At 36.4% G+C, this 24,309-nt stretch overlaps 2 protein-coding genes and 1 long non-coding RNA gene across 4 annotated transcripts; 2 read left to right on the top strand and 1 right to left on the bottom strand.

Annotated features, from left to right (window-relative positions):
* Positions 1-412: 412 nt before the first annotated feature.
* Positions 413-2,940, top strand: LOC105319099 (serine/threonine-protein phosphatase 6 regulatory ankyrin repeat subunit A). Of its 2 annotated transcripts, none has more exons than XM_011416508.4 (3): positions 413-901; positions 1,040-1,298; positions 1,388-2,940. In XM_011416508.4, the coding sequence occupies exons 2-3, from the start codon at positions 1,106-1,108 to the stop codon at positions 2,929-2,931; spliced, it is 1,737 nt and encodes a 578-aa protein (XP_011414810.3). In that variant the 5' UTR covers positions 413-901; positions 1,040-1,105; the 3' UTR covers positions 2,932-2,940. The 2 variants fall into 2 exon arrangements, with proteins under 2 accessions (XP_011414810.3, XP_011414809.3); XM_011416507.4 differs by having other exon boundaries at positions 414-901; positions 1,000-1,298.
* Positions 2,941-6,031: 3,091 nt separating this feature from the next.
* Positions 6,032-23,372, bottom strand: LOC105319102 (carnitine O-palmitoyltransferase 1, liver isoform). The gene is made up of 19 exons (XM_066088131.1): positions 22,977-23,372; positions 22,583-22,695; positions 22,362-22,478; positions 21,934-22,010; positions 21,536-21,626; positions 17,404-17,484; positions 16,964-17,050; positions 16,465-16,580; positions 15,580-15,641; positions 15,079-15,174; positions 14,899-14,948; positions 14,646-14,730; positions 11,955-12,058; positions 11,665-11,731; positions 10,762-10,851; positions 9,010-9,080; positions 8,668-8,917; positions 8,247-8,400; positions 6,032-7,513 (listed from the first exon to the last, which is right to left on the bottom strand). Exons 1-19 carry the CDS (start codon positions 23,298-23,300, stop codon positions 7,407-7,409), a joined length of 2,142 nt encoding a protein of 713 aa, XP_065944203.1. The 5' UTR covers positions 23,301-23,372; the 3' UTR covers positions 6,032-7,406.
* Positions 14,394-14,718, top strand: LOC136276329 (uncharacterized). The gene is made up of 2 exons (XR_010714825.1): positions 14,394-14,476; positions 14,557-14,718. It is a non-coding gene; the product is annotated as an uncharacterized lncRNA (long non-coding RNA).
* Positions 23,373-24,309: the final 937 nt, after the last annotated feature.

Below are 24,309 nucleotides of genomic sequence, written 5' to 3' on the forward strand. Positions count from 1 at the left end.
TTTTTTTTGGGGGGGGGGTGGAAGGGGGGTGGGGGGGTTACGGGAGATTTCGATCGATCGATAAACTGGTTATAACTGGATCGTGGAAATTTCAACCCTCTCTGTAGCGCTATGAATCACAATCGGTTTGCTAAAGAAATCGAGATTATACTCAGTGAATGTAAATATATGATAATCAACCAAAAGTATAAACAACCAAAAACTGTTTACTTTTCTATTGACGATCTTATCATTTGTAAATTGAAGAGGTTTTACATGTCGACAAGACTTTAAATCGTATGGGGAGATATAACGGCTTTGTTTAAATCCCCAAGTTGTTCCACTGATATGTTCTAGAGGCGAGGCAAGAACAGGATTACTACGGCAGTTCTCGGCTGTCCCAGATCTGAACGGAATCTGAGATTTAAAATCATCAAATAAATAAACCATTATATCGATCAATTAATTCGAGATATCGATAATTCTGATCAAAATAACCGCATTAATACTAGATCAATGCAGTGTTTGACAGATTTGACAATTTTTCAATATTCCGACCCTTTGGTTTTGGATCACTTCTCCCGTTCACTACTCGGGGTTTATACAAGGAGAACATGGTTGTGTATTACCAGAGAGGTGCTATGGAGTTGAATTGTCGTTTTTCTATTCACACCGGAGTTAAATCGCTTGTCATTTATCAATAAAACAATTGTAAACGATACACCATAAATAATACCCGACGAAACAGTTATACCGTTCTCGGACCTGGAGAGGTGTGATAATCTATAGGACAGTTCGGTCCCCGCGGATCCCCTAACCCAGATCAGATTTCATAATTTGGTGTTCTGTGGGTACAATAGGTAACTACAACGTATCAGATGGCCGTCGTCTATGAGCCTTACTCAGCGAAACTCCTAACCAAGTAAGTACTATCGATCTTATGCAGTGGTAATACGCAACCTGCTAATTTTTTCATGAGGATGACATTTTTTGGTGTTTGTTTTTTGCATGCACTGTCAGTTTTGCGATAAACTCAGACTATAAGGTGTATCACATCTAGACAGCTTGGGTGAACAATCGGTCTATATTGTGGGAATTTTACGAGCTGTATCAAAGAATAGCTTCAATGCCTTGGAACTGGGGAAAAATCAGCGACCTTGACCTGGAGATTGAGGTCAAGCGGTGTTACCGTTCCTTACTGGAGGCCCAGGAGACCAGCGAGAACTGCCTAAGGGCCCACGATGATGTTGGGAAAGCAATGGAGGGAAGGGCCACGCCAAGCAAAGGCTCCTCCGACAGATGGCGCTTTATAAACCCTAGTAAGTCAGATCCTGATATTTCAGAGTAGATGTTGGGAACAATCGCATCAGTGGTGTGTTTATATGAAACTTTAATTCTTTCTTAACAGAGAACAGTTTTCCAGACAAAATAATGAACAAAGAACAATTCAATGCCTTCCGATCTCCATTCACCAGTCTCGAACCTACCAAATGGAACAGCATGCGTCCTACAGGATCGTCCTCCTATGACAAGGCGGTCCCTAATGGAGACTTAGACACGTCCTACAACCTACCCCCTGTGAGACTTCATGACGATAAATCCTTCTTCAGTAACCTGTCCACAACAACCCTGGATACTTCCATCACGTGTGAATTACTGACACCCGGGGGTAGAGAAAACCCAGAGGGTGCTGGTGACAGCGCTGGTCTCCTAGTAGCAGTCAAACACGAACAGATCACCGCGGTACAACAGCTTCTCAAGCATGGCGCTCTGGTGAACGTTGCAGACGACTCCGGGAAGTCTCCGCTAATTCATGCCGTGGAAAACGGATTTACTGCCATTGCCAAAGAATTACTCGACCATGGCGCTTATGTCAATCAGCGGGACCGGAACAAAAGGACGCCTTTGAGAATTGCAACGGAAAGTGGGAAGAAATACTTAGTAAGCTTTCTTTTGAAGAACAGGGCTTCAGTATACATTCTGGATGAGGATATGAAGGCCCCACTTCATTACGCTGTGGAGAAGAATTTCGCCGATATCGTAGAACTGTTACTGGATCACGGGGCACCAGTTAACCAGAGTGACGGGAACCAGAAAAAGCCTCTGCATTACGCCGCAGAGCGGGGGTACCTGTCGATCGTCGAGATTCTACTGTCTAGGGGAGTGTCCATTGACTGTATGGATAGAGACATGAGGACACCGCTGATCCTGGCTGTCGAGAAAGGCCTTGAAGTCATGTCGCACACCCTGATCTCCAGGGGCGCCAGTGTCAACGCCGCCAACCGCCGCCGCCAGACGCCGCTGCATTTTGCCGCCGGGATTGGATTAATCAATATTGCTGAAGAACTGATTGCAAAACGCGGAGGAGTGAACAACAGAGATGATGCTGGAAAAACGCCGGCGTTCTACGCCATCAGGAACAACAACGTCAGCATGTTGAATGTGCTGATTCAGCACGGCGCCCAGATGGAGACGAGCGATATAGCGGGAAAAACGCTGCTTAGGTACGCTGTGGAAACCAAGTCCGAGGCAATCATCTATTTAGTGGCTAAAGCCGAGCTAGACCAGTGTGGTGTAAAGAGACACGTGTACCATCGTCAGCTTCAGACAGCGATCCAGGAAGACTGTGACTTCCTGGGGAAGACCGTGTGGAACCACGTCATGGACCAGTGCTCACGCATGCCCCAAGACGCCGTGGAACATCAGCTGATGGCAACTACAGTCCATCTTCTTCTTGACGCCACGTGCGCAGCCCTCTCGCGCGCCATTAACCACGTGCTGATCAAAATGGAGCCACAGCTCAGAAACGAGAGACTGGAGAGTCCGTATATCCTGGCTCACGTGATCGTGCTCCCCCCTAGCAGACGATTGACATACATGGGATTGCCCGTGGTGTACGAGGTCTCCGACTTCAAGGCGGCCTCCTCCTACTCGGTTCAGCACAGGCTCTAGATACTAACAAGAGGCCCATGGGGCCACATCGCTCACCTGAGCAACAATGGGCGTTCAAAAGATATTGTGCCATATGGTCCCTCGGTAGAAAAACAAAAAATAAATATTGTAAAGTATTCGAATTTTACACTTTTTTTTGTATACATGTAATCTTTGACATTGTACCTTCATGAAATACTATTTTTTACCAGAATAAGAAAATTCTACGCAAGATATAAAACTAAACATTTGGTAGAGGTATACTGTTAAGTTGTTAACTTCCAGATCCCTATATTTTCGTTCTGCCCCCCCCCCCCACTTTGTAAAGCGATCAAAATATATGAGTGCATATAGGTACATTTTTTTCATCAACTACTCAGTACTTACTAGTTATTGTTTTTAAAAAAATAATAGTTATTGTTTTTTATTTTAAAAACCCTACATGTATAGATGTGAAGAAGAAAATTGTACCTCAATGTGCTCAATTTCTCAAATTAAAAACATTCAAAAATTGTATTTGTCTTCTCCATTATAATTAAATGACTGTTATTTACTTCGCGTACAAACCAGGATAATTTTCCGCTGTGATATTCTTAGGAATAGCGATAATTACTTTATCCCCGCAACAGAAATGTGTCAGAAATATGGAAACTGTTTTAAAGATGTCGTTTTTATTTACTCGTGTCTGAAAAACTATCAAAATTGATGTAGATTTCACATTATTTATTGTATAAAGAGAGGGAGAGTAGATATATACAGAATACTGTGGAATCATTAAATTTCGTGGGGGCCAATTTCGTGGATGACTTAAATTTTACAGATTCGTGGGGACGTAATTTCGTGTTTTCATATATATCTACAAAAGGGAATATGACTTTATTACCCTAATTCATCAATTCGTGAAGGATGTTATTTCGTGGATGAGAGGTACCCAAGAATTCCACGAAAAATGAGCCACCACGAAATCTAATGATTTCACAGTATCATTCTTTTATTTTGTTTGTACAAGTATTTAACATACTCTAATTCATAGAGATTTTCTAATGTTCAACCAAAATTTCAGCGTCAATTGTAGAATTATAAGCAAGATACAGAGCTCACAGTTCGCCTAGGTTTGATTCATATTTTGTTCACATGAGTTTATTACATTCAGCTTATGATTTTTAACTTGGTATTTCCTATTCAGCATTTAAAATGGAAAAAAAGAATGGCCTAAGATTTTATATTCTTTTATTCACTCAATACCAGTTCACTGGTATTTGAGGTTCAAAATCAGTTTATACAAATGTACACAAACACAGTGAAGGATCACATGTACAGTAGGAGTAATAATGACGAAAAAATGTTAAGTTTACAATACAATAAGATGTTAAAGTTGGTTTCTGAACGAACAGACTTTGAAAATTTTCTCAATAAATATTGACAATTTTTTTACTTTTTTAATCTTTAGTTTTTAAGATCTGTGTACAAACATAGAATTGTGAGCAAATCTCTGTATCTTGCTTATAATTTGAAGCTTAACACTCAAATATGGTTAGTAAATAGAAATTGAAAACAATTAAACACAAGAAACATTCACTATAACAAATAAAGAACACAATTTATTTTTTCGAAATGAATCATATAGATACATGTATATACCTACATATTTCCGTCAGCAATGTCAAACTTTATTTAAATTGAATAAACTCGAGAAAATGCCGAGCATCGCAACAAAACCTATTGCATTAATCTACCATTACGCAAAAGATAATGCCGATCGAATTACCGGTAGAATGAATTGTATTTCATTATTTTTTGATACATCAGATTTTGCTTAATTTGCGCAGGTAAACAGTTAACTGTTTGATTTACCAAAGTCTCTGTTTGATTTGATTCGTAAAAATCACGAAATAATACAGACGATTGTTCCCAGGTTACAAGCAGAAATAATGAAAACGAAACGAAAATCGGAACAAGCTAACACCAACGTCATGTGTGAAAACTGTCAACGCATTGAAATATTTAGCCTCAATTTACTTCACAAAATCGGCAACGATATGTTTTGCATGTTTCAAAAATTTCCCTTCATACGCGAACTGTTGCACAACAAGCAAATTCATCATAGTCAGATCGACCCTTTTTCTTATAATGTCATGGCTGCTTTAAACAAAGAACCTCGTTTTAGATGTATGGAATACGAGTCTAGGTAAAATGGGTATGCAAACCCGGGCCGTGGCAAAATAAAAGCCAAGGCAGATCGACAATCGTCAATTCCAAATACGCATTATTTTGCAGCAATATTTACAGCGAATACAAATATACTAGTCCATCAAATATCCTGATATTTTAATGAGATTGGCAGATTAATATCTGCCAATCTTTGTTTTGCCCAGACCAAGTCTTGCTTACCCATTTTACCGGATGCCGGATTACCGGATGCCGAACCCGAAGCTATTAAACTGATTGAAACACCCATTTCCTTTATTATTATTTTCGTAATAACTCAAATTTGACACAGAATTAGCACTTAATTTTTGCAATTTATATTTTCCTTCCCATAAGGATAATTTATGCTAAACTACGTTGAATTGGAATCAGTAGTTCTTGAGAAGAAGATTTTTAAAAATGCACCCCCCTTTTTTTTACAGTTTCAAGGTTTTCTCCGCTTTGAATACAGATCGGACTTTTATTTTTGCAATTTATATTCGCCCTCACATAAGGATGCTTTGTGCCAAATTTGGTTGAAATTGGATAAGCGGTTTTAGAGAAGAAGTTCAAAATGTAAAAAGTTTACAGACGGACAGACAGACGGACAGACAGACGGACAGACAGACGGACGACGGACAAAATGTGATCAGAATAGCTCACTTGAGCTTTCAGCTCAGGTGAGCTAAAAACTGGAAAGAGGACATGCATTTCTGTATTTGACTTTTTGTATTATTTATCCAATTTATTTTTTATGAGAATACATATATCTGTTTCTGTTTGTTTTTGTTTTTATCATGATTGTCAGGGGATGATTATTATGCGAATCAATTAACAGATTTTTTTTTTACTGATATTTGGTAATAATATAGAAAATCTTCTAAGGATTTTCTAGATTCTTATACAAGAACATAATTATAAGAAACTCTTCAAGAAGCATTCCTATTTTTATTTAATTCAGCAATACATACAAGTAACTGAATTTTGTATCAAGAACATACTATTGCAAAATAAAAAGAAGAAAAAACAACTTGGAGATATGCAGATACATGAAGAAAATGATCTGAACAAAGAACAATGTTATATATGAGCTGAGACAAGTTATACACCGGTCGTAATTATGCCTTGTACCATAATACAGGGGAGATCACTCTGTGTGTTACAAGTAATCTACAGTATAGGGGGTAATATATAAATCTCACAGAAAGCCGACTACAAAGCTTAGAGTGAGCACGGAGAACTACCACCCATGCACACACATTCTCAAAGACGAGCTCAGAAAAACCTCCACATTCTCTATGTACTTGAGTCCCATTGCTAATGCATGACACCAATCACCTGATCATGAAAAAAAGGACTTTTCTGTCTGTGATTGTCAATTACTGAATATGTTTAAAGAGACCATGGCACAAAAGAAATCTGTTTGGCAGAATTTTAACATACAGTAATTGCAAATCACATCTTAAAAAAAGACTCCACAATTCACTTGGGTTTTTTGTTATAAATTTTGAAGAAATCTGAATTTGTAAAAAGTTACAAAGAACTTGCAATTAATATGAAGACCCACCAAAGTCCTACTAAGCATGCACTATATTGGCTATTACAACATATAAGTTTAATGATATTTTTTTCAAATCAAGCGCTCACTAAACTGGGTTTGAAACACAAAACCATAAAAAGTAACACTATATATTAAAAACAATATTAAAGTATAGTTAAAACGAGGGTTGATAAACTCTTGACCAATTAAACATTTAAAATATACAGATAAAATACACATAAAACATAAGGTATTAAGACATAAAAACAATGATGATAAATAAAACTTTTAAAATATAAAAATAAGTTATCATGGCTTAAAAAACTAGATTTTGACATTCTTTTCCTTATAAAATGAAGTGAATACAGTTCATATAATGATGAAATAAAAGTCACAAAAACGAAGTATCTGCAGACTTTAATAAAAAGCCCCTGAACATAATCAAGTGTGCTAATGGACAGTCAAATCTCTCATCAATGAAAAGTGACACTGGATTATCAGTGTATGCAGACACTTAAAAATGAACAACTGACAGTGCAGAGAGCAAGAAGTAAAAGTGAACAAAACAACAAAACACAAATATAAATACCATGTAACAGTCACCACAACGGAACCACTAATATCACAAAACCAACATCAGTAATAGTACAGTTCATGACACATTTCTAAATTGCATTGATCACTGCACCATGGTCATTCATGCGTGAAATTCCTCTTCTTGGTCATTCAAGCATGAAATTCCTGTGCTTGGTCCTGTAGCAAGGATGGATTATGATAGGAGCTCTTTCATCTCAGTCATAGATTCAACAATGGCATCTGCCATTTTGGCAGAAGAAGTCGAATCATTGGTTCGGAAAGATGTGACATGGAATTTTACTGAAACAGCAATTTTTCAAAGATAAGTAATCTAATTATTACTTCCTATCCAAATAAAGGAATAACTGAATTAAAAAATGATTCCAATTAATATGCTTAAGCATTCAAGGTTTATATTTATAGTGATGCTCATGTGTACGAAATATATGTGTATCATCATGTTAAAGGCATTATACATGCTCTTAGTCAGGGATATGAAACAAAGATGGAACAGCCACAGTATCATATTATTTAATTCACTTCCGCAACTAAACAAAGAAGGCCAGAAACTTTGTCAAGAAAAATGTTTTTTATTAAGGAATAGATATGATTTAACGATTAAATTTCATAAGTACATTTTAGATACATACATGTAAGTTTGCACTTTTCATTTAATCTTACAATAATAAATTTACATGTATTCAAAATGTGTGAATACGTTCATGCTTGTGCTCATGCACTGTGACTAGGCTTATATATAAGTGTTTACAGAAAAAGAACATCGCAGATTTCTATTGCAAACATAAGGGGAAATATACACTGAATGTTAATATATGTAAATAAATGTAAGCAGATAAGAGTTGCCAATTGAAAAGAACCTTGATAATAAATATATGTATCTAATATCCCTGCCATAGCAAATTATCTATACAATCTTTGAAATGCACAGGACTATGTTCTAAAGCTGCTTAATAAAATAAAAGGTTTTATGTGACATGAATAAATTCTGAGCGTAGTTAGGGTATTCACTTACTGTGATCCTCTCCATAGATCATATAGGAGACTCCATAGCCCTCGGGAAAAGCAGCCTGAAACCCACCCCCCATACAACAGTTCTCTAGTGTCCAGCCGTCATTGTACCGAGTTGGGGTCTGTGATGTGCTCAGGGTATCGTGCATCCAAAAGCTCTGCACAAAGAAAACATTTTAAGTTTACAAAATGAATTTATAAAAAAAGGATTTGCAAAAATATAAAATCTTTTTTAAGGAAGAAACTTTAATTTTATACAAGATCACTGTATTTCTAATATTCATGTAATAAGAATTTACATGTCTGCAAAGCAATAGATCTTTGAATCTCAATTAATGTTCATTGTTGCCAAAATATTCTAATTATTAGGACAGAACAAACAGTATTTGTGTTGTATTAGAAATAATCAATACCATCTCTGCTACCTTATCTTGAAACAGAGCTGGTGTCGGCCTGTTCATTTCCCGTGCGGCCACGAACATTCCAAACAGGTGTCTGTCCCAGCCCATGCCCAGGCTGGCATCGACCTTGACCTGGGTCTGATACTGGACTGCTCGCTTCAGCAGCATGATGCGTTGTTCTCGGGTAACGCGCTCGTGGAACATGCTCTTCACCCACTGAGCAGAGAACTCTGAGACTGGTCGAATGGTCTCAGTCCTCCCAGCACAGAACATCCTGCAAAGAGATTAAATAAACTTCATCAAGGGGAATGTATTTACTGGGATGGGGGGGACTCCTACATAATGTCCCAGTACATGTGTACCTACCTTGTAGATGCTGACTCATAGGTCTTGGCAATTTTGTTGTGAATTTTGTAGTATGCCAATTGCAGGGCCATCTATTTAATAGAATAAATGTAAAAACATAAGTACCAAAATCAGTATATATGCATGTAGATGTACTTTGAATTAACTTGATCTTGTTGGAATGTATCTAGATGTTTATACCTACAAAAATTGTTTAGTACACAAAATAATTAACATATATACTTAGGTTTATAAACCTGTTTGCATAGTACATGTACCGGTACTTATGTCTGTAGAAGATTTTACTTGTATATATGTACCTCTCTATCTACCTGTATGTCATTGTGCATCATTACCTGTATGTATGTACCTCTCTATCTACCTGTATGTCATTGTGCATCGTTACCTGTATGTATGTACCTCTCTATCTACCTGTATGTCATTGTACATCATTACCTGTATGTATGTACCTCTCTATCTACCTGTATGTCATTGTACATCATTACCTGTATGTATGTACCTCTCTATCTACCTGTATGTCATTGTACATCATTACCTGTATATATGTACCTCTCTATCTACCTGTATGTCATTGTACATCATTATCTGTATGTATGTACCTCTCTATCTACCTGTATGTCATTGTGCATCATTACCTGTATGTATGTACCTCTCTATCTACCTGTATGTCATTGTGCATCGTTACCTGTATGTATGTACCGCTCTATCTACCTGTATCTCTTTATCTACCTGTATGTCATTGTACATCATTACCTGTATGTATGTACCTCTCTATCTACCTGTATGTCATTGTACATCATTACCTGTATGTATGTACCTCTCTATCTACCTGTATGTCATTGTGCATCGTTACCTGTATGTATGTACCGCTCTATCTACCTGTATCTCTCTATCTACCTGTATGTCATTGTGCATCATTACCTGTATGTATGTACCTCTCTATCTACCTGTATGTCATTGTGCATCGTTACCTGTTTGTATGTACCTCTCTATCTACCTGTATGTCATTGTGCATCATTACCTGTATCTATGTACCTCTCTATCTACCTGTATGTCATTGTGCATCATTACCTGTATGTATGTACCTCTCTATCTACCTGTATGTCATTGTGCATCATTACCTGTATGTATGTACCTCTCTATCTACCTGTATGTCATTGTACATCATTACCTGTATGTATGTACCTCTCTATCTACCTGTATGTCATTGTACATCATTACCTGTATGTATGTATCTCTCTATCTACCTGTATGTCATTGTACATCATTACCTGTATGTATGTACCTCTCTATCTACCTGTATGTCATTGTGCATCATTACCTGTATGTATGTACCTCTCTATCTACCTGTATGTCATTGTACATCATTACCTGTATGTATGTACCTCTCTATCTACCTGTATGTCATTGTGCATCATTACCTGTATGTATGTACCTCTCTATCTACCTGTATGTCATTGTACATCATTACCTGTATGTATGTACCTCTCTATCTACCTGTATGTCATTGTGCATCGTTACCTGTATGTATGTACCTCTCTATCTACATTACCTGTATGTATGTACCTCTCTATCTACCTGTATGTCATTGTGCATCATTACCTGTATGTATGTACCTCTCTATCTACCTGTATGTCATTGTGCATCATTACCTGTATGTATGTACCTCTCTATCTACCTGTATGTCATTGTACATCATTACCTGTATGTATGTACCTCTCTATCTACCTGTATGTCATTGTACATCATTACCTGTATGTACCCATCAGGACTCATCCTTTTCTTCTTGATAAAACCTTTGCCATAATCAGGGGAGGTCACTATCAATTCAAAACTTCCTGCCTGAAACAGTAAATAAATCAAGTAAACAATGCATCCAAACAATCATACATACCATGACCTTTTAACCTGACTCCCATTAAAGTGGACATCTTACTTCCTGTGTGGTCAACAAACTCTGATCCTCACATGATAGTTTATAGGTTTACAGGTTTACATGTATTTTGCTTAGATAACAGTCTGCATTAAAACTTTAATTAATTTTTGTGCATTTATTTTTCAAATGCAAATTAACTGCAAGAAAAATAATTCAGAATCCAAATGCATGTAATTATTCTTTTAATCAGTTTACCTAGATATATAAATAAAGAAAATTGAACTATTTGTAAATTACCATTGATCATCTATACATGCATTAATATAATTTATGTGTCTGCAAAATCATTGTCACCTCATAAGTGTTAGCTTGAGTTGTCTACATCCAACAAAGTAACAGCCATTTAAACAAGAGCTTGAACTTTCGGTTGAATGTTACTTCCTAGTTTGCTCATCAAATACAAGCTGTCACATATTGACCTCCTGTCTTCTAATTCGCTAAGAGAAGCTCATTAATATTAAAATACTGTTAAAATCCTAAAGTATTTTCCAAAAGAACTGCTCTTTTGTGTGAAATTGAGGCCATTTCAACTAAAGTATACATCCCTGGATGAAGTCAGACAAGTGTCAATCAATGTATTCATATCTATTAGCCAATGATTGAACAGTTAACCATGAGTAGACGCCACCTTCATCAAATCGGAGTTGGTCATGTCCAAGTTCATGTTAAAATGACTCTAATGTAGAGGTGTGTACCAGTAATCAGTTCAAAATTCTTACCAGTCCTCTAAAATGGTCGAGAGCTTTGTCCAAGTCTTCTTCAAAGTCCTTAAGATCCCACTCCAATCTAAAACAAACACATACTGTAACGTCTATCCCTAAACAAATATCTATAGTATATATATATATATATATATATATATATATATATATATATATATATATATATATATATATATATATATATTTGAATCTAATAAAAGAAATCTCTTTGCATGTTTCTGACTTTCTCCTTAAAACTTTCTGGTTATTTACATAAACATTAATATGGCAACCATGGATTATCCTACCTTTCTGGTTTTGAGAGTGTTCGCTTGGATTTCTCGGGGATAATGCCTCCATTTTCTGCATACTTCTCACTCTGCAGGAAGTACTCCCACAGTCGCCCTGGCAACTGCATGAACAAATCAGAGACCACCATTAACATCTCTACCAGTATATACCGTATATTTTTCCCTTTTTTGAAAAGCATTTTATTTTTTAAAATAACCGTGATATTAATGTAAATTCATTATATATTTAAATTTAATACTTTTTTAAATTTTTTACTAAACACAACACTAATAATAAGATTAACTTTGTAGTTTATAACTGAACCTGTGCCCAAGGAACACTTAAGCTGAAGACAAAAAGATAGTACATTCGTAATCCAATGCATGCAAAGCAAGACTGACCAAGGCATAAAATAGAAACCAAAATACAGAAATAAAAAACTGAATATTAAATATATAGAAAATTAAATGAATAAAAAAAAATTAATAAATAGAAAATTAAAATCTTTTCACTGGAAAGGAGAAACAAAACCCCAGTGTTCTGTTACAAAAATACAAAAACCCTTGTGTTCTGTTACCAATGAAACACAAAAATCCTGTGTTATGTTACCAAGGATACACAAAACCCTTGTGTTCTGTAGCTAATGACACACAAAAATCCTGTGTTATATTACCAAGATACACAAAACCCTTGTGTTCTGTAGCTAATGACACACAAAAATCCTGTGTTATATTACCAAGATACACAAAACCCTTGTGTTCTGTTACCAATGATACACAAAAATCCTGTGTTCTGTTACCAAGGATACACAAACATCCTGTGTTCTATTACCAAGGATACACAAAAAACCTGAGTTCTGATACCAAGAATACAAAAAACCCTGTGTTCTGTTACCAAGGATACACAAAAACCCTGGCTTCCTTTAACAAGAATACAAAAAAAACCTTTGTTCTGTAACCAAGGATACACAAAAACCCTGGCTTCTTTTACCAATAAACAGTGAAGCCCAAAGCAAGCTGATGGCCATTGCAATGTTTATACCAAGCATGCCAGCCTTGTCCTAAATCACTGACCAAAGAAATACCGATAGTTTTTTGGGGAACATGTTCATTGAATCTTTAACACTTATCTTGCTCATACATTCACACATTTTGGGAATTGAACAGGGCTTATAGAATATATGCACATAGAAGTAAAAATTAGGCAGCGAGGTTGATTTAGAAACAGTGTTTTTAGGAAATTTCTTTTTCATTTTCAGGTTACATATTGGTTTAATTTTCATGGTAAATCTGTAACATTGTAGAACATGCTGGCTAACAAATTCCTCCACATATCCCCCATGCCTTGGTCCCTCTACTCACTGTGGCATCAATAGACGAGTGCTCCCCACACACACCACAGTATCCATTCTCATACGTAATGAACTGAACAGACTTATCAAACCACCTAGAACAGACAGAAAGTGTTCATGCTTAACTGACACACATTCTCTGGTCATTGTGCTCCACAGACAACAGAGGACCTGAACATTGCCCTTACTATTCACAAGGTGATGGACTTAATTTAAATACAGTGTCAACAGAAAGGACTGTGGCAGAGGTATTGATGGAACTAAATAAAACATAAGTACTTGATACACAAGAACAAACTTTTGTGTGCATAATCTTAAAAGATATCCAAACTATTAATAAAAAAATAATCACGAAACTTATCATGGGAATTCTCAGACCACATATCTGGACAACACTGAAACACTGGAAGCCACCAGAAATATAAGAACTTTATAACAGTAACATTATATTAGTCACTCTCTTTAAGTTCACACACCGCTGAAATCTAAACAGAGATGCAGAAGTCAGTGAAGTGAGTACTGTGGAATCATGGACAGGTGGAGGGATCATTGTTTGTAGGTTGTCCAAATGAACAAGTTTGTTGGCAACTTGTAGTTGACATTGTGTATAGATCAAGCTTTACATTCAGCAATAACTTGGTTTAAATATTATTTTGTACAAATGTATGAACTCTGTTTCCTCCTGGGATTCAATAATTCCACAGCATACATGGCTCTAACTTGCAGTCTGCCTCACAAGGATCTATAGGTCTGCTTATTTTGCTTACTTAATTAGTCTGCTAGTATTTTATGTATAAGGTGTTTAAAATGACTACAAATGTACAATAAAAAGGTCAAAGTATTGGTTGAGTAAATGAAGATAAAAAATTAAATACTGGTGAAGGTACACTGCAATTTACAAAATATTCATGGATCCTCTTTAAATATGAATGAAATCCCTTTAGAAAATGTAATCATTATCATGCAAATCACTGACATTTTCTACAATAGCAGGTCCTTGGATTTGTGCAACAGACTACAAGCAGACCAATAGCTCACTTCATTTGGGCATAAGCCCTCAACAAGAGTGATGCAGAAAATTAAACTATTAATGAAAGGTGTCAGAATCAGAAATAGCAAGCTTTTGATGACATAGGATAATGCTTCTCTCTATGAGCTACAAAGAATAAGGCTGGTCTAGGATTCTATGTTATGGTTCTACAATGATCTGAGTACAGGAAGGTTCTAGGTTAAGCTTCTACAATGATCTGAGTACAGGAAGGTTCTAGGTTAAGCTTCTACAATGATCTGAGTACAGGAAGGTTCTAGGTTAAGCTTCTACAATGATCTGACATGACACAGGCACTCAGTCACTCACGGTGGCATCCATGCTGCTATGCTCCACATTTGTTCCAACTTTGCCGTTACTGAACACACTGAACTGGATGGATTTGTCGAACCACCTAGTGGTGACCCAGAACATAAGGTCAAAGGTCAAGATGTGATACAAGCATATAAAAATATTACTTTACTCCTACAATAATTCTTTTAAATTTCATCAAGATTTTTCAGTTACCAGAATCCTCTACTGCATATATACAGTATTTGTCATTGGTTTTATTATCTTTTACCTGTTATATCCATTGCCTGTCATTGTAAAGGAGCCATTCTCCTCAATGCTCTGAAATATCAATATAATAAATGTATGAAATCATTTTATGTACAGGGATCATTTACCGGTATATCAGAAAGCAATTGAAACACAAGGAGTTCCTGAACAAAACCAAGTACAATGTGACGTTATATCAGACCTTGGGAGCAACATCGTCAAGGGAGACAAAGAAGATGGCGGACTCCACGGCCTCCAGACTGGGTCGGTTACTGGTCGTCAGTAGCCTCTGTCTCACCTACAAACAAAGCAAACACTGCGCTCACAATGTGCTGCAATACATAACCCTAATGTGAGCATCATATAGGAGAAAGGGATAAACAAAAGTCAATATGCATTAGTTCATAATCAAACAGAAAACACTCTCATAGCTATCTACTTTTATGGTATGATTGAAAACTATGAATTAATAAAAAATTTGCAATTAATGACCCTTTTAAAACTCTTGTAAATAAAGCAAATCAAGAGAAAGGTACCCATACATTATTTCACAATCTAATTTTTTTCTATTGATCTTAAAGTTAAACCCTAACAGGACATATCTGAATCTGTTTACCTTTCTCTAAAGGTTGGTGTTCTGTTTCACCTGAGATCTGTTTCACCTGAGATCTGTATTGTTTTATTATAGATCTTCTATACTTACTTTAGCCCAGGTGTCTCTTCTCTCAGACGTGAACACAGCAATACTGGAAACCTCACTAACGTCTACAAAATATCAAAACATCATGAACATTTAATAGGAGACTGCAAATATCATCTATGTTCTGTCTTCACATTACAAACATAACAAGAGTATTGCAAGGCAGAAAATGTCGGCTGTGTTGGAGTACAAGTCTAATCAATTGTTAACTCTTATCTAATATTTGTTTTGCATAAACTCAATGAATTAATATAAATACTGGTATCTTAAGAAATAATTTACCAATACACATGGAAATGAATAGCAATAATTTGCTCACAAGTTACCTGTATAACCGCGCTCTGATGTAAATGTACAAAACAAGCAAAGTTGACAATTAACAGGAAGTTGATGTAGAATTTGTTTAAAAATGAATCTCACTGTATGACATGCCTACACAAAGATTGTGTTAAAATTTCAAGCGTTTGCAATTAATTAGTTGCTGAGAAATCTATGACAAAAATTTGCTTAAAAATTTGTTAAAAAAATAAACAAAGTTATCATTTAATATGAAGTTGATCTCTGATTAGTATAAAAATGAATCCCACCATATGGCACACAAGTCTATACAAAGAGTGCAATAAAATTTCAGGTATCTGCAATTAATAGTTGCTGAGAAATCTTTGACAACAAAATTCAACGTACAGATATAGACACACAGAAACACAAGGGTAAAACAGTATATTAAAAATCTAGTACCTGCTGTTTAACAGTACATGTATTTGTTTACATCCGAGACCAGTCAAATTGACTACCCCAAAGTTAACAAGCTGTACAATTCCTTGAGATAAGGCTTTGACAGGCAATGGCCGGGATGTCGACAAAAAGATTTACACAGAAGTAGCTTACTGTCTGTCCACTTGACAATTTGTCGCAGAACGTCGTGTAGCTCAGCCACCGTCAACAGCTTCTTCTTGCCATCACTGTCTGGTGCAAACACATCCACCTTGTAATACACGCCATTCCTGTCAAAAGCAACCAACAACCAAACTTTAATTTGGAAGCATTAATATAAATCATATTTTATACTTATAACTAGTCAACAGTATGATTTTGTTAAAACCCTGCAACTAATTCAAATTCTTGGATGAACACGTTAAAAATATCTCACTGATAATCCTCTATCTGGTAAAACATTTATTGCCAAGATCTACCGGCTCCATTCAGATTCAGGACATAAATCCCTCCATAGAGACACAAGTCCATTTCCCAAATACAGGGATGCCACCTACACCTATTAGGTTAACATTTTTCCCTTACATTCATGAGCAGATGCATAAATAACCCCCCCCCCCCCCTTACACCTGACTATACAGTAAATATGCATGACCATACATATCATACTTACCTGTATACAATGATATGCTTGGATTCTTCATATGTAACAAGTTGATCTAATGTTTCATATGGTATCCGAGTTGTTGAGAACAGACGCCTAAAAAAGTCATAAACCAAAAATAATTCTCAAAATCCATCACAGCAACTGTAAGAATGTGGCTATAACCAAAGGAGCTTTAGGAATCTATTGTTTCCTTCACACAGATTGAGTTCTGTTTGAGACCACTACCCACTCAATCTCACAAGAATCATACCCTATAGAATTATCACATGATCAAACAAAATTAGTTAACGTCATCAAAAATATACCTGAATTGGCAGTAAATTAAAGACTCATACTAGAGAGGGGTGTTAACTTATTCAATGGCTAAGATTATATACCTGTAAATTTCCTTTTACAAAGAGACCATACTCTGCTACATTCATCAATTATTTTTATCGATAACTTACCTGTAACCCTCCATACACATTGGAATCATATCCTGTAGATACTGAGGGGTAAGAGTTTCATCTTGGAGTTGTTCATGGAATCTAAAATAATGAAAGATAGGTTGAATATATTATGTCTACTTGGTTAATATTATAGTTGCCTTTCATAATTAGACAAGTTGTTATTTTTCCATTAGCCCTTTGTTACACATTTAGCGTGGGTTATCACTAACGACTATGCATAACAAGTACTTTAAGTTTTAGGGTGTATAATACTGGGTAATTTTAGAAAATGACTCTTAGGCTGAGTTTTTGGGGGCCAAAAATTACTATTGAAGTGTGTCTAAAGACCAGGAAATAACACATGGACTGTTTTTAAAGAGTCAAGTGGGCTTTTATATCAAACTGAAAAAAAACATTTCAATCATTATAAAATACTTTTTTTATCTGCAGTGTGCCTTTATTGTTGATGTTTGAGATTTTGATATGAAACACATGTCGGAGCCAACAACAGTTGCGGAGACCTCCAGTGTGAGGGTACAAAGTACAAGTGTACATCTCACCACCTCTAATCACCTAATCACATTCTACAGTCTATAAATATCAGCAGCATACTATTTGTTTACATTTTTTTACTTCTTCCAAAGGTTCATTTTTACTACTTCCCAAGGTTCATTACATTTGGAATTTTGAGGATTTAGACATTTTTAAATTCTGACTATTGAGTATTTGATTCGACTATATTAAGATTTTCCTAATAAGACTGCTCTTTCTTTAGCTAATGTACTGATGTACATTAACAGTAATTTAGTAAATACTTACCATGCTTTCATGTGGGTTATGAGGGTAGCAAACATTGCAGGAAAAATTTTAATAACCCACATTTTTTCTGAAATGTCGCCACCTTCATATCCTGCATGAATCAAAAAAGAAAGTACTTTATTGTTTAAATGTATACACCTGGAATGGAGCCCTAGTGAGACCTAGCCTCTACCAACTTGATGTTTAAACTCTACACTCTACTATCTATACCAATGACCATATCATCAATGGAGTGAGGAGTCAGACCCCGCCTCTACCAACTTGATGTTTAAACTCTACACTCCACTATCTATACCAATGACCATGTCATCAATGGAGAGAGGAGTCAGACCCTGCCTCTACCAACAGGATGTTTAAACTCTACACTCCACTATCTATACCAATGACCATGACATCAATGGAGTGAGGAGTCAGGCCCTGCCTCTACCAACTTGATGTTTAAACTCTACACTCCACTATCTATACCAATGACCATGTCATCAATGGAGTGAGGAGTCAGACCCTGCCTCTACCAACTTGATGTTTAAACTCTACACTCCACTATCTATACCAATGACCATGACATCAATGGAGTGAGGAGTCAGGCCCTGCCTCTACCAACTTGATGTTTAAACTCTACACTCCACTATCTATACCAATGACCATATCATCAATGGAGTGAGGAGTCAGACCCCGCCTCTACCAACTTGATGTTTAAACTCTACACTCCACTATCTATACCAATGACCATATCATCAATGGAGTGAGGAGTCAGACCCCGCCTCTACCAACTTGATGTTTAAACTCTACACTCCACTATCTATACCAATGACCATGACATCAATGGAGTGAGGAGTCAGACCCTGCCTCTACCAACTTGATGTTTAAACTCTACACTCCACTATCTATACCAATGACCATGACATCAATGGAGTGAGGAGTCAGACCCTGCCTCTACCAACAGGATGTTTAAACTCTACACTCTACTATCTATACCAATGACCATGTCATCATTGGAGTGAGGAGTCAGACCCCGCCTCTACCAACAGGATGTTTTAACTCTACACTCCACTATCTATACCAATGACCATTTCATCAATGGAGTGGAAAGTCAGCACAAGACAAACTAAGAGGAAGTACAAATTTTAAAGTGGTCCTTGAGGGGTTGTAAAAGTGTAACATTCAGACGACATGTACATGAGGAAAACATCCTTAAATTACTGTGTCCATCTTACAACAAACTCAAGTAGATGTCTTTAGAGCTGATATTTATGTAGCAAGTGACGTTCCTATTTAAATTGTGTAGGGAAAAACATTACCATACATTTGTCATTTGTGTTAAGAAATGCATTCGCTATCTATTTTTAACTACTGAATATGATTCCTTCCATTTTTTATGGAAACTTACGTTAATTCATAGGTCTATAGAAACTGAAAAACTGATATCTTCAGGCCTAATTTATCGTTTGGTCGAAACCTCCAGCAAAGGAAACTGACAGAAATGAAATCTACACATCCCGTTTATCCATTGGTCAAAACCTACAGCCACCTGAGAAAAATCATGGACTGTACAAAATATTTACGATGATGTCAGACTAAAATTCCCATATGAGAAAACTTGGTTGTTTATTTTAGCTAACGCACAGATGTACGATAACAGTTATTTAGTTAATTTAACTTACTTCTTACAATCAATTTATTAATTTGCTTAAAGAGAGATGTAAATATAACATGGGTCATGTATTTTTTCTGCAATGTGACCACCTTCGATCCAGCATGAATCACAAACAAAAGCATTTTATTGTTTAAATGACAATCCTATTTAATATACACTTTTTAATGATGTTCCTATTCAGATAAGTCTGTAATGAAAGACCTATCTATATGTGTGTGTAATGATATTAAAATTCAAACCAGTGTGTATTGTGATTTTCCACTGAGTATCATACATCTACACAAATAACAAAAGCATCACATGACCAGAGTACATTCAAGGGTCGTCTAATGTCACCACGTACTGAGGTGAAATTAAGCCCTATCCTGCCCTCCATAACAGACTAATCAAATAAGAATACAGGTGACAGTCAAGATAACAGGTAGCAGAAGTATGCAGGTACATATATCATTGATGATCTGGGTTTGATACTTTATCAAAAAGCTTTCAATATGTTGACATTGCACACATGAGTGTAAGCTGTTCAGCCTGTATCAATAAGCACTTGGAGCATCGTCTCTGTACACATAATTGTTCAGCCTGTGTGTACATAGCCACATCAGTGAGAGCAGACAAATGTCATCTTCTGGATTTAACCAGCCCAACTGACTGCCAATATCTGAAGCTCAATCAATTACTCTATAAAGTGTACACCCTGCACTTTGTCTGTAAATATTGTATTCTGCAGTGTACTCTCAGCATAGAATGTCCCCCAGCCAACTGTCTGTTTAAATTAAACTCTCACCAGCCTAATTGTTCATGTGTGATGTCAATATATCTAATTGACTGTCTACAAAACAGAGTTATCGATAAACACAAAACAATCCAGCCTTTGTTTCACATGTGATCTCTCTAACTACGCACTTTTAGTTAACTGAGATAAACATGGAATGGGCACTCTCCAGAAATTGCTATTCTAGACCTTTCTAGAAAATTCCACAAAGCTTAGACATGTTTAATATACCCATTAAATCATTTCAATGGCACAAAAACTCTTAAATTTCTTTGAATGAATCATATATACATATGCATTAATTAAATCGCTACTAGAAATACCGCTGATAAAAGCCAGTAATTTCCACCGAGTCAAGATGTTTTTATATCCTCCCAATGAGGGATATAATGTAAAGAGCTTCAAATATTGCAGATGACTGTGAAATCATTGAACCAATTAGTTCCTACTCATGTTCTGATTATTGTCATCTATTGAAGGTTAAAGTCTACTCTACTTGTAAATATTTATCTGATCTATATATAGAACTTTATTTGGAGTAGGGTTGCCCAAAGTTAATGGTGTGAGGAAACCTCAACTACAAACAATGAATGAATTGTACACGACTAGTGTCTGTCCCTTAACTAAGCTGTAACATTTAACTCTTCAGACAACATGTCATCTAAGTTACACAGAAAGCAATCTCACATCAACATCAAACCCTGAAAAGTTTCTTACAAACAAAATAAAGACCAGATTCCAACAACAGGAGACCCCCAGGTGTCACTGACTAGATTTGTTGGTTGAACTGTGCACTACTAAGTCTTATTTCACTGTTGGTGGCTTTCTGGGAGTGAAACGACACATCTACCCCCTGTGGCAGTAACAAGCTACACACAATTACGGGACTCTGGTACAATACTCACCTCAGGACATAGTGAATCATGTTTGCTGCTCGCGCTAACTGGTTGTTAGTTGGTTGGTCTTTTCGATCAGTCGCATAACAGTTGACTTTCACTGAAACACCAAATCAGAGCAAGTTGATAAGTTCAAATTTCTAATGCAACAATTTACCATTACAGCACACAACAGTCCCGATCACATTTTCTCTTTATCTTTTTTGTTATTTTGGAGAGCCACAGGGGTGGGGGTTAAATCACATTCATCAGGTACTTTCTCAGATTCATAAATTTAGTCCTAATTCCTCAAGTTTCTGGCACATGTGTAATAAAAACTTCAAAGGACAATGATGATCTAGATTAGCATTATAGCGCTCCTGGTGTAACAGTTTTTTAGTTGTGTCCAGGAATCTGACTATTATTACCTGCACAAGGTTCCCTGTTAGTCAGATAGGCATACTTCAGCCAGTAGTCGATCAACCAGTTGTTTTCTGTTGCAGCCCTAAAATACACACAAAGTAAAGGCTTACTTCTGTTGCAGCCCTAAAATACACACAAAGTAAAGGCTTACTTCTGTTGCAGCCCTAAAATACACACAAAGTAAAGGCTTACTTCTGTTGCAACCCTAAAATACACACAAAGTAAAGGCTTACTTCAACTGGTGTTGCAAGGGGGTATGTGACTGAAGGAGAGATGACGAGTGATAATATTATGATGATATGCTGGGATTTCAAATATTTTGGGTGGGGGGGGGGGGGGGAGCACTTAACTCTACGTTTGCAGTGGAAGGATTAGCCATATACATACTTCAAGGCATAGTGTTGCGTAACTTTCTCTAAAAATTAACACTCACCTATTACATAAAAATTTATGTAAAACTGGTCCGTCCTTTTCTTTAAATTCTAACACAGCTGTAAGGAGGCTCATATAGTCTTCGTCAGAGAGAATGGGCTTCATTGATGAAAGGTACCTATGCAACAATCAGACCTAATAAACAATCTTCACAACACACACTCAAAAGGTTTTTATTTTCAATCATGTCTCTTTCACAATTTAATTCATCAAAAAGCCAACCTGTCCAGTGTGACATTTAAATTAGGAACTGGCAGTTTAGGCAACATTGGTTGGAAGAAAAATGTTGGGTACCGACCATTTCCTCTCAGAGCGTTTAGCATTAAGGCCCACATCTGTAATAATGTTGCAAATCTTCATTCTTGAGACATTTTGATTATGAACTAAAACACATTAAAGACTATCTTTAAAATGTTCCATTTGATGAGGAACGAGATTGAGCTATTGTAGCCTCTGATCAATATGTGCATCCCATGTATGATAATGTGCGTCAAAGTAAACCAAGGAATTGGTATTTAATATAGGTATGCATTATGCTTTCTGAGTTCATCAAATACCGGTATTCAATAAAATTTAAAAATGATCCGCATAAGCAGGGAGGGGGGGTAATATTTACCTTGGTAGCCATGCTTTTGGGGTTGGTCATCCAGCCTTGATAATTCAGAAGCATTTTGAATAATTGAATCCTCATCAAAAGAAATATTTTCACAAATCCAAATCCCACAATAAACCCCAGCATCGCCGTATTCATCTGATAAGGTAACCCAGACAAACTCATCCATTTTTCTCCAAAATCAACGTAGGTCTTCAACGGCTCAGAAAATACAACGAACAAAATTGCCGAAAGAAATCCAACAGCTGAAGCCTCGCTAAAATTTCGGTAAGAAATGAGACGACTTGTGTCTCCAAGAAACGGGGCGATGGCGGGTAGGCTAGGCATGGTTAGGACGAGAAATGGCAGCGCTCTGTTTTGTCTAGCCGCTCATAATATTTACGTTTCCTCGGGCTTTATCGTCTATTAACAAGCCGCTTCTAGAGGTCTTCCGAAAAGTGAAAATGACGTATGGTTTGCTGTGACAACGCCCACAAAACGCAAAACGTGTTGAGCTCACGTGGAAAGTCAAAAATGCGCCACAAAACCCTCTATTTCAGTGCTAATGATTTATATTTTATTATAACATGGAGTTCATAACGATTCTCTTATTGTTACAGACACCCGATGTTATTGCAGAGACATAAATAATGTTATATATGTCTGCATGATTATTGTAATTATATAAAGTCTCCTGTCCATGCATGTCCGCCAATCTTAAAATAATTTGCTCGCTGTTAAGTGCAATTTTAAGTTGGACAGAGGTAGGGATAAGAGGCCTGTGTCCCGTGGAAGATCTCAATTTTATCTATAGTATCTGCATTGTATTTCGTTAGCGTTTTTAAAACATCCAGAGAGAGTGTCATGCAGGGGGTCTGGATCGACACATCTTTTTATAGATTCAAACTTTTTAAATTCACTTATCAAATTACCAGAAAAAGATCATGAGGCCTCGGACCCATCCGCCCCTCCTTCCCCGTTTCAAATTTAACAAAAAATTGTCCCTCATCTCTCTCCCCCCACCGGGAGATGTACCCTGCAATCATCAGAATTTTATAGATACATGCAGTTGCAATAATATATGCATGCATACCGGTCTACATATACTCATTCATTAACGATATCGGTTTTGTTACAACGAATAAATAAACAGACCTACAGAAATATATATATAGTTTACATTCGGAATTGAATGGAAATCTAATGTTCTGAATGAAACTTCGAGAAAATATGCGAAAATGAAATGAAAACAATTCCATTTTTGTAGCTGGCCGAGTCAAGCGAAATGAAATATTTACAAGCCTTAAACTCGACAAATACAGTCATGCACATTGTGTATATATTTAATGGCAACATA

The sequence above is a fragment of the Magallana gigas genome, chromosome 6 (genome assembly GCF_963853765.1).
Source record: "Magallana gigas chromosome 6, xbMagGiga1.1, whole genome shotgun sequence".
Taxonomy (NCBI): domain Eukaryota; kingdom Metazoa; phylum Mollusca; class Bivalvia; order Ostreida; family Ostreidae; genus Magallana; species Magallana gigas.